Source organism: Phyllopteryx taeniolatus, chromosome 12 (assembly GCF_024500385.1).
Source record: "Phyllopteryx taeniolatus isolate TA_2022b chromosome 12, UOR_Ptae_1.2, whole genome shotgun sequence".
Taxonomy (NCBI): Eukaryota; Metazoa; Chordata; class Actinopteri; order Syngnathiformes; family Syngnathidae; genus Phyllopteryx; species Phyllopteryx taeniolatus.
Window position 1 is genome coordinate 16,661,360 of NC_084513.1, and position 11,267 is coordinate 16,672,626.

An 11,267-nucleotide genomic window follows, 5' to 3' on the forward strand; every position below is an offset into this window, starting at 1 on the left:
GTGGATGGCGGGTTAGCGTTTATTCTCTGCATGGGCTTGGAACCATATTGAAAATAATTGAATGTACTTTTGATTAATCATATAAAAATGCAAGTTAAGAGAGTGTCATCTAGCCACATTTGAAATATTACTTTACCTGAAAATTCGCTTGACAGTATGGACACACATCTTCATATTCATCCAGTAATAATAATTAATAATTCATGCATTTGTATATCACACATATTTTATATTTTCGGAGTAGTTTTTTCTTTTTTTTAAATTCAATTTTATCTTTTTTTTTTGTTTAATGTATTTGCCAGGATCAGCATCAAATCCCAATTTAAATCTCCTTGTTTGAGAGGATGAACTGTTATATTCCAAGCCACGTACCCCGCGCCATGTTTTCCATGTTGGATGTAACGTCACGTTTGTATGCGGAAGTACTCACAACTGAAGTCGCACCAGTGTATTTTGTTTAGTTTTGTTTGTGTTTTGGTGACTGACACTAATCACAGCTTGCTGTTCGAAATGCTGAAGGCGGTTATTTTAATAGGCGGACCTCAGAAAGGTAAGAATAACGCATCGTCTTGTCTCCAGAGTCTGTCAGCGGTTTGTCATATACGGGCAGTTGAAATTCTAATACGCTATCGCTCGTCAATGCTACATTAGTCACGTTATATTACGTTGACGTGGCGTAGCACGAGTAAGGGTGACTGCAACCTTTAAAATATGACCGAATAATAATTTTAGAACGACTTCGCGTACACAAGCACTGGTTTTATGTTTAGTAAAGTGTGAGCGGGTATCAGGACTACAAGACACCTGTTAGCGTCCTTATTTAGTCCATGATGTAATTAACCCGTTTAAACGCACTGGCAAGTTTGATGCTAGGATAGGTTTTAGTTGTTGTTGTTTTTTTTTTAACACAGCTTAAAACTGTCAGAGGTTTTGGATCTCCTACACCTAGAGGAACCCTTTAGTGATGTATGCTACATCACAGTTATTCCTTCGGTTGAAAAGATGTAATTGAAAGTGGCTGCTAAGATAAAGAGGTGAAAAGGACCATTTGCCTGCTAGGTTGTTGAAAGGTGATGTAGGAGTGACCTATCAGGTGGATGAGGAAAATCTGATCCTGACAAGTCCTGACCTAGTCCCAGACCCTCCCATGGCACACTGAGAAAATACTGTAGTGTACAGTCATCTTATGGCCACAATGTTACAAGACATCCATCAATCCATCCATCTTCTTCCTTTTATTTGGGGTCGGGTCGTGGGGGTAGCATCTTTAGCAGGGAACCCCAGACTTCCCTCTTCGTCCAGCTCCTCTGGGGCGATCCCGAGGCGTTACCAGGCCAGCCAAGAGACATAGTTTCTCCAGCGTGTCGTGGGTCGTCCATGGCCTCTTACCGGTGGATCATTCCCGTAACATTCACCAGGGAGGCGTCCTAACCAGATGCCGGAGCTACCTCATCTGGCTCGTTTCAATGTGGAGGAGCAGCGGCTCAACTCTGAGCCCCTCCCAGATGACTGAGCTTCTCACCCTATCTCTAAGGGAGAGCCCGGACACCCTGCGACGGAAACTCATTTCTGCAATCTTTTTCTTTCGGTCACGACCCACATATTGTGACCATAGGTGAGGGTAGGAACATAGATCGACTGGTAAATCAAGAGCGTCGCCTTTCAGCTCAGCTCCTTCCTCACCATGACAGACAGATACAGAGTCCACATCACTGCAGACGCTGTACCAGTCCTGTCGATCTCCCTCTCCATTCCTCCCCAAGCTACCTCGGGGTCTCCTCCACTTGGGACACGCCACCCTTTTCCGAGTGAGGACAATGGCCTCAAATTTGGAAGTGCTGACTTTCATCCCAACCGCTTCACACTTGGCTGCCAGCCACTCCAGTAAAAGTTGAAGATCGTGACTTGATGAAGCCAACAGAACCACATCATCTGCAAAAAGCAGAGACATAATACTGAGGTCACCAAACCGGACCCCCTCAGCATGCGCCTAGAAATATTATCCATAAAGGTCATGAACAAAATCAGTGGCAGCCATGGCGGAGTCCAACCCTCACTGGAAATTAATCCGACTTACTGCGTGCGGGCAATGCAGACCACACGGTCGTAATTAATTGTATACAATTCATTAAAAAGCATATATTTCACAGTATGTCTCCTTTAATTCTGTGTAATATGTTCCTTTGCAGGCACAAGGTTTAGGCCGCTGTCATTTGAAGTTCCTAAACCCTTGTTTCCAGTAGCTGGTGTGCCCATGCTGCAGCATCACATCGAAGCATGTGCCAAGGTAACGTCATTGCCAAGTTTATGGCAGCACTCAAATTGTACGAAGTCTTGTCGCCGTCTACTTATTTTTGTTTTCCCAACAGGTACCAAATATGAAGGAGATACTACTCATCGGGTTTTACCAGCCTAATGAAGAACTCACCAGATTCCTTTCCAATGTTCAACAGGAATTCAAAATTTCCATCAGGTAAAATCACATAAATACAGATCAGAATTAGAATCAGAATCAGAATCATCTTTATTTGCCAAGTATGTCGAAAAAACACAGAAGGAACTGATTTGGCTCTTTGTTAAATTAGTTTAATAATTTAGTAGTGGTGTGGTTTGGAGCCGAAACACACTAAAAAGATTACTTCAGGAAAAGAAAGCAATAACATGAAAGCAGTAGTAACATGAAAGATTCTTGGCTGGTTCCACCCAAATTGTAAACCACTAAGGCCCGCCGCACACCGAGCAATGCAGCCAAACACGACTGAATTGGACAATCGAATCAAAAAAAAAAGTACAGTCGGCAACTCACACCCACATACGAAGCAGTTGACCCTCTGCACACATAACCAACTCGCTGCAACAGAAAAAGTACATTATTGGGAAACCACATTTTGAGGCGCAACATATTATCATTTTATTGAACCAAGAACAACATGGCCCAATTGTCAAGGAAGAAGTGGATTTCCAAAGGGAGGAAATAGATTAGAAATATAGGAGTGTGTGGATATTTCAAAGGCTCTGGGCAATGATAGCCCCATTCATTGATTTCACGTGTATATTTTAGCGACAGAGACTCTCCACGCTTTGCTTTTTAGCTGCAGGTACATATAAAAGTATAAATAATGCAGAACACAATGTTGGTACGGCTTGGCGGAGGCCAGCTGAATCTCGAGTCTTACCCGGAAAATGTCTTTTTTTGTTGTGAAAGATCATGCGATACAACATGGCCTTTTTGATTGGCCGTTACGTCAGCGACATTGTGACGCCGTTCACCTGTGATTCAAATTTTGGAATCGCAGTAAAACTAGTGGATGACGGTCACTCGACAATTGAGTGGCGCTCGGCGGGCCTTAAGGTGATTCAATGTCATCGTTAACAACATGCATTTTACATGGAGGCCTAGTCAAGGGCATCTCCTCTATGCTGATGTGTTTCGATTATCCCACCTTGCAGTCTTCAAGGCAAAGTACTTGCACAATTAAGTCTCTTACACAGAGAGCCCTCAAAATGCAGCAGCTGCATCCTTGTTGAAGCATTATGGCATTCCCTTACACACAGGTGCTGTCCTGCATCTGTAGTTGTACGAATCCTTCATCTGAATAGGAAATATTGCGGGGGTGAGGACCTTTGCCCCCACCATGTTCGTGGTGTTATACAGAGCAGCAACCTGAAAAAAGCCACGAATAATGAACTCCGACAAGGATGGGATTCGAACCCACGCGTGCAGAGCACAATGGATTAGCAGTCCATCGCCTTAACCACTCGGCCACCTCGTCTTTCAGTCTCTCTAGGCAGGCATACTTACCACAGCATGTCTTTTCCTGTGCACCAGGTATTTGCAAGAGTATGCAGCCCTGGGTACTGGAGGAGGCATCTATCACTTCCGAGATCAAATCATCGCTGGTGGCCCCCAGGCTTTCTTTGTTTTTAATGCTGATGTGTGCTCAGCCTTCCCTCTGACAGAGATGCTCAGCTTCCAGAAAGAAGACGGAGAACCAAACAGCTTTGTTATACTCGGAACGACGGTGAGTTATCATGATTGGCAGTTGTTTGTCTTTTATAGAACTTTTTCACTCACGCTTTTGTGGGCTATTGTAGAGCTTGTATTGTTTTAGTATGTGTTTATTCTAACACATTTCAAACGTATATATTTACACTGCCATTTCTTTCCTCAGGCAAACAGAAAACAATCCCTGAATTATGGATGTATAGTTGAAAATGAGGAAACAAATGAGGTATATAACCTCCCTGACTTATTTCCATACACACTCATCCTTTCATCTCTGGTTCCGCTCAAAACCATAACAGCTACTCTGTTTGCTCATTAGGTGTTGCATTATGTGGAAAAGCCAAGCACATTTGTGAGCGACATCATCAACTGTGGTATCTACCTCTTTAACCCTGAGATTTTCCAGCATATTGGAACAGTGTTCCAGAAAAATCAACAAGACATGCTGCTGTGAGTCGTGGAACCCGCTGTCAGGGATCCATGGGTGTGGGGAAGTTTTTATTTTATGAATTTGGTTCACTTCATTTGTCTCTTGTCCCTTTTTATTCCTCCACTATGTTGTTGTTTGCCCACACAATCATCAGTTTTCCATATGATGGGTAAGTTGGTACATGTCAACTGCACGGTGTGATTTTAGAGCACTTATAGTTTGATGTGAGCTACCTAGCAACAATTCCATAGGATTTTTTGTGATTGTTTCCCATGCCCATCTTTCTCTTAACTTTTTAGAATTTGTGTTTAAGCAAAAGATTATGGCTATGTCCTCTTAACCACAGGCACAATTAAAAATGTTTTGGGTGTTCCACAAACTCCTCCAGGGTGCTTAAAAGTGGCAAAACCCTTTTGCTTTGGCTTCGTCTTGAGAGGCACCCTTTGGAAATTTTGAACAGATTTAACAAGTGGATTATTGGCACAACCATTTTCCAAGCAGATCTTAACAGACAATTATCAATGTGTGTGGCCCGCTTAAGACTGACGACATATCTAAATGATGACAAGCCCTTGATACTTGTGTTCATGAGTTGGTCCTCCCAAAGACATTGCATTAGGGTGTCACATTGTCATGTGGATATGACCTGTGGAAAAATTCAGCAGCTCACACGTAAGCATGAGGTGATTGACATTTGTTTTTGTTTTGTTTTTTTTCCATTTCTGCACTTTGAACTACTGCACTGTGAATAATATTTGTATAACGACATCCCGTACATGGTCAAAGTGTGTGGGGGGGAGTCCTTTTTAATCTCAGCCTAAACAAATAGTCATAGTCAACACTGTACTCGAGTTACTCACGGAAGGGAAAAAAGACATGGGATATTTTCTATTAAGTTTTGAGGTTACACTTTTTGTGTTTCGTGTGCTAGATATTGTGCCTCAAGGTTTTTTACGTGTATCAGAAAAAGTCAAGCGATACTGCATACTAAACCAGGCTACAATCCACCTAAGTGAAGATTAGCACTGAATCAGCACACTTTCTGATTATAGAACTTGGAAGTAATGAAAGTAGATGCAGTGCAAAATCTCACAGGGATGACTTTGCCTCAAACTACACCTCCCTTTTGGTAAATCTCCCATTATGGGTGGAATCCTTAAACAAGTTCTTTTCATCAATATTTAACACTCTGTTTCATCTCTCGGCTCTCACAATACACTTTTGGAGAGATACTGATTAGTATGGAGAGCCATCCACTTAAGGTTTTGATCAAATGCACAGATCGGCTTTGGTTTGAATCAGAAGCTGACAAGTGATGCGTTTTAACTCTAATCGTGCTTGCATTCAATTCTGATTTCTGATATGGCGAGGGTTTGATAAATCTTTGTTTGGCTTTTCAGGTTATCACCATCCAAGTGGCTAAATACATAAAACATCAAATTTAGATTCAATAACTTTTTATAAAGATAGCCTCACACAAAAATGTTGAACGTTTTCATTGGTCCCTCATAAAATATAGTATAATGCTGTACTGGAAGCACGTTTAATACTCTTTATTTACTATACCAGGAAGCATGGTCATCAATGAATGAATGGATGGATATATATATTGCGCTTTTGCCCCCAAAGTACATCTCCATTTAGGCAAAATGGAATGCATTTTTTTAAAATCCTAAAACAAGTCCTAACCAGAAAAAAAAAAAACATCTAATATTAATTATGAAAATGCACTACTGTTAAATTGAATGGCTGACTATGACTAATGTTTTGATTTAACTCACTGGAATCAATTACTGCTTACTTTTTGTGGATATTTTTTTCCACCACCGACATCAATTGTACATCATCATGTTGTACAAGTGCACATTCACTTCCATCCTGAAATCTGAGGTCTGAAGTCAAGTTTATGTCCCTGGCAGAGAGGAGCCGAACAATGGCTGGCACAGAGCAGAAGCCATCAGGCTGGAACAGGACGTCTTCACTGCCCTTGCTGGACAGGGCAAACTCTACGTTTATAAAACACTACGATTCTGGAGCCAGATAAAATCGGCAGGGTGAGTGAAACAGATGAACGTCGTCATTGTCTTACCGCATAGCTTGTAGATATTTTTTGCTAATCGACCATATGCTGTAACACTCCACAGTTATCCCTTGTTTACCTCGGGGGTTTGTTTCCGGACTACCCCCGCAATAGGTGACATTCATGAAATGGTGACCGCATATTTTTGTGATTATCTATACACATTTTGCAGCTGCATGAACCTTCTCAGACTTTATTAATCTTCCCCACACTGTTCAAAAGCACTACCATACTCACATAAACACTTTCTATACTCTTAAACACCTTTTAAACTCTTAAACATACAGTAATGCACAGTAGTACTGTACACTATGTACATTGTATTCATTGTAATGTGTTTGAATTATTTTTCTTCAGTTTAATTATCATTATTATTTTATTTAGTTAGTTTTTTTTACAGTTTTAATGGTTTAGACTGGTAAGCGTTTATTTTACCACCCAAAAAAATTCAGCCTACCCACTATATCCCACAATATGGCGAATTATGCGAAATATCAATATAAAAAAAAAATCTGCAATGCACTCAATCCTCAATAGGTAAACCGCAATATAAGTGAGGTAACACTGTATTTTGTTTGTTTGTTTGTTTGCTTGTTTTTTTCCCCTCCTCTCTCCCTCCACAGGTCTGCAATTTATGCAAGTCGATTGTACCTCAACCAGTATCACGAAAGTCATCCGGAAAGGCTGGCCTCAAATAAAGACGGAGGCCCTAAAATAAGAGGTAGTGCTCATTCACTCTGTTGCGTCATTGCCTTCAAACATTGCATCGACTTAAACGTTATAAAATCTCTTCTTTTGTTCTCTAGGAAATGTCTATATTCATCCTACTGCCAACATTGACCCCACTGCTGTGGTAAGTGTCACTCAACACTATTAATATATGAATGCCCTATTAATAGAATGCACAAGCACCCCGTGTTGAACAGATTAAAGCAATAATTGTAATTACTTATTTATTTATTTTTTTTCATGCAGTTGGGTCCTAATGTCTCCATTGGTACTGGAGTTACTGTTGGTGCTGGGGTTAGAGTGCGTGAATCCATTATCCTTCATGGCGCAACTCTACAGGTAAGCCCCTAAAGCCAGCTTGATAGAGAGAGTACTTTATGTAATCAGATTACAGTTGAGTTATACTGACTCGAGGCTATTGTAACGAGTGTTGCCATCGCTATCCAAATGTAAAACATCTTCAGGCATTTTCTGTCAGGGACGGCTGTGCCGTGAATGCAGATCCCCAAAATAAACTCTAGACAAAATGTCCAAAACCAAATTTGAATGAAACAAAAGGAGCACGCAAGGGCGTGAAATACAAAACTACTAGAGACGCGTGACGGGAGAATATAACAAAATGAATAACACAAGGAGACATGACAAAAGGTCAGTGTAATGAACAAACAAACTACTACTTGAGTCAACTAAGATGCTGGGTGGATGGTGTCACAGCAAAAGAACGAGACTCCCGGAATAAAAAGTTGACAATGCGCACTATAAGGGACTCTTGATGTGCTTACTGTTAGATGGCAAACCGTAAGAACACAGGATAAAAACTTAATGGCAAGTATACAGGCAGAGGTAAACATCAGCGACGTACATGAATGTGAAGGAGTGAATATTTTGACACTCGCACACTGTCACGGCGGCACCTAAAAGGGCTACCGATTACAATTGGCGACAGGTGCGCCCACCATCGCTCACCCAGACACTGCACCACAAAGAAAAACAAATGATAAACAGAGCCTTGACATTTTTGCTGCTGTTTAAAATGGGCCATTGTATGGAAGTGTTCTCTGTATGTGAAACATTTAAAAATAGCAGAAATCCTAGATCATTCTCATGTCCTATACATATTCCCTTATTTGTGCATGTGAAATGGACGCACGCTCAGAATGGTAAAGACCCCCACAAATCCCATAGAACTCAAACCGTGTTGTCACTTTTGACAACTTTGCAGTGTTTTGTCCTGGTTATACAACTGACTTTAGACACAAAGCAAAACACTTGTCACAAGTGTGGAGAACACAAATGCAAGCAAGCAGCTCATGGCAGGCATGCAACAGAGAATGTCCCTTTTCACACAATAACAAGAATGCTGATAGACCAGGGAACAAAGACAAGAACAAAACATTGGAATGAACAAGTACAGCAGAGCACAACACCGACTGTAAACAAAGACAGAAGAAATCAGGGGAGCTGTATAGACTAATGACAAAGACGAGACATAGTTGGGACAAGACACGAGAGAGCCTTGCAGACGAGAGCAAGTAAAAGTAATTGCAAAGATGAGCACAAAAGAATCCTCCACAGGAAAAGAAGTGACAATGCACAAATATACACCTCACCACAAGGCAAAGTTTGAGGAACAAAACAAAGTCCAACAGAAAATCAACAGTCCGTATGGGCCTGTCTGTGAGTGAAAATACTAACGTTGAAGGCGCATGTATTTGTCTCCTAATAGTCTAGTATAAAGCAGCACAGTGGATGGAGCACAGTGGTTAGCACACTTGCCTCACAATTCTGAGGTACAAAAAATGGATGGCACGATATGCCAATATATAATGATTAATTTGTACAGCTATGTCACTTAAACATTTCAGGCTGCTCTCATTTCCCCCCATAAAGCAGATCTAAACTGCACATAATTTAATGGATTCTATGTGAGATTTATTATTTCATTCTTTCTGTTTGTGTCCATATTTTGACCTTCAGGACCATAGCTGTGTCCTGAACAGCATCGTAGGATGGGATAGCACTATTGGCAAATGGGCTCGAGTAGAAGGAACTCCCAGTGACCCAAACCCCAATGACCCATACGCAAAGATTGACAGTGAGACCCTCTTCAGAGAAGGAAAACTCACCCCATCCATTACTATTCTTGGTAATATTCCTTATATTTCATTTGTTTATTCATTGTTTCACATTTCGTGCATTCTACCAGGCACCAGCTTGTCATTATAACAACACACACATTTTGTATATTTTTTATTCACCCTCAGGTTGTAATGTGTCCATTCCCAGAGAGGTGATAATCCTCAACTCTATTGTCCTGCCACACAAAGACCTCAACCGCAGCTTCAAGAACCAAATTATTCTCTAGCTAATCTTGCTCACTCTGTTTTTCCTTACTGTGTCAGTCGCAAGGGATACACACTACACTGAGTTACTGTATATAAGATGTCAGGTGTGAAGATATGGGACATTTATTAAGCCGTTTTGAAAGATAGATTTTTATGTATTTGTCCTCAAGGCTTTATGCATCATTGGGTATCAGCAGTATTAAAGAAAGAGCAATCATACATGTTGATTCACCTTGAAAAGTGCTGTCAGGGGCCAGACTTATTAACTTGACCAAACTGTTAAAATTACCGGCAGTGCATGAGTAATATACCGTATTTGGTGGACGTTGATATGATGTAAAAAGGGTTTTATCGATGAACACATTGTTTCCCCAAGTACAAACTTGAGAGTGCGGTGAAAGAACAGTAATTGTAAGTGAATAAAAATTACTGACTAATGACTGTGGTTAAAAATTGGAGGTGATTATTTGTGTGGCAATTTGATTGAAACATTTTAGCGTATTAAGTGTCAGTAAAAACTGACGACCAGCAAAATAAATCAGTGACTTGATATTTACTTTGCAATCAAGTTGCGCTGTTTTCTTTCTGTGTGTGTGCGTAGCAGGGGGCCCCAGACTGTTAGACTGTTCATAAAATCAGCAGCACAGGGTTAAACGGAGCATTTGCATTCACTAGAGGAACTGTACCCATTGACGGAGACGCCATATTAGCATTTACTTAATAAGCTCCTCAACCATCATTATCACCTCTGCATTTTTAGTTTCAATTATTGCAGCATTAGCGAGAAATCTAAAATTTAGGTAATGGAGCTGAAGTCAGTCCAACAAACCCCATTTCCACTTTAAGTTGGGATATTGTGTAAAACGTAAATTAAAACAGAATACAATGATATGCAAATCCTTGTAAACCTACATTCAATGGAATACACTACAAATTCAAGATATTTAATTTTCAAACTGATAAACTAGTTTTTTTTTTGCAAATGTTCACTCATTTTGAGTTTGATGCCTGTAACACGATGCTAAGAAGCTGGGACGGGGGTATGTTTAACACTGTGTTACATCACCTTTCCTTTTAACAACACTCAACAAGCGTTTGGGAGCTCAGGACACTAACTGTCGAAGCTTTGTAGGTGGAGTTCTTTCCCATTCTTGCTTGATGTACAACTTCATTTGTATGCTCCTGACCTTCGATCCCTTAAGCGGCACTACATTAAAAAACAGCACCGTTTTCTAAAGGGTATTGCCACGTGGGCTCAGGAACTTGTCAGAAAACCATGGACAGTTAACATTCAAACAACCTGACCCCCCAAAAAAGGAAAAAAAAAAATAGAAGAAAAAAACCCCAACCGATTTTTGCGGATTCTTCTCTTTGTTGTAGAGGTAAAAAATATTAAAGGACAAAGTATTGTAAAACGTGTGGTTGTACGCGGGGCCCCCCCTCTGTTCTGCCTCTAATATCTTTATTGTTGTAAGCGTCATGGGACCAAACAAGAAGTTATTTTATTCATTATCTAGTTTAAACATTAATTGGCCGATTAATCGGTTATCAGAATTTTACTCTGCCAAATATCGTAATCAACATTGGCCACAAAAAATCCATATCTGTCGCCCCCTAATAACAGTGATACTGCTTTTCCACCAAGTAGTGTTTGTTTCTTTCAGTTGTACGGCTAGT

The 11,267-nt window shown here is 40.6% G+C and overlaps 1 protein-coding gene and 1 non-coding gene across 3 annotated transcripts; one reads left to right on the forward strand and one right to left on the reverse strand.

Moving 5' to 3' along the window:
- The first annotated feature begins 390 nt into the window (after window positions 1–390).
- gmppaa (GDP-mannose pyrophosphorylase Aa) lies at window positions 391–10,030 on the forward strand. 2 transcript variants are annotated; one of them, XM_061792732.1, is made up of 13 exons: window positions 391–550; window positions 2,190–2,287; window positions 2,370–2,473; window positions 3,830–4,022; window positions 4,173–4,232; window positions 4,326–4,456; window positions 4,591–4,605; window positions 6,356–6,490; window positions 7,140–7,237; window positions 7,323–7,369; window positions 7,492–7,584; window positions 9,223–9,391; window positions 9,510–10,030. In XM_061792732.1, exons 1-13 carry the CDS (start codon window positions 415–417, stop codon window positions 9,608–9,610), a joined length of 1,380 nt encoding a protein of 459 aa, XP_061648716.1. In that variant the 5' UTR covers window positions 391–414; the 3' UTR covers window positions 9,611–10,030. The 2 variants fall into 2 exon arrangements, with proteins under 2 accessions (XP_061648716.1, XP_061648718.1); XM_061792734.1 differs by lacking the exon at window positions 4,591–4,605 and having other exon boundaries at window positions 392–550.
- On the reverse strand, window positions 3,692–3,773 carry trnas-gcu (transfer RNA serine (anticodon GCU)). Its single transcript has one exon. It is a non-coding gene; the product is annotated as a tRNA-Ser (tRNA).
- Window positions 10,031–11,267: the final 1,237 nt, after the last annotated feature.

What these genes read in the sequence shown, in the direction of transcription:
- gmppaa (XM_061792732.1), top strand. Translation starts at nt 415, where the DNA reads ATGCGGAAGTACTCACAACTGAAGTCGCACCAGTGTATTTTGTTTAGT. An exon ending in TTGTTATACTCGGAACGACG is followed by an intron (nt 4,023 to 4,172) that starts GTGAGTTATCAT and finishes TTCTTTCCTCAG; the next exon opens with GCAAACAGAAAACAATCCCT. An exon ending in ACATTGACCCCACTGCTGTG is followed by an intron (nt 7,370 to 7,491) that starts GTAAGTGTCACT and finishes TTTTTCATGCAG; the next exon opens with TTGGGTCCTAATGTCTCCAT.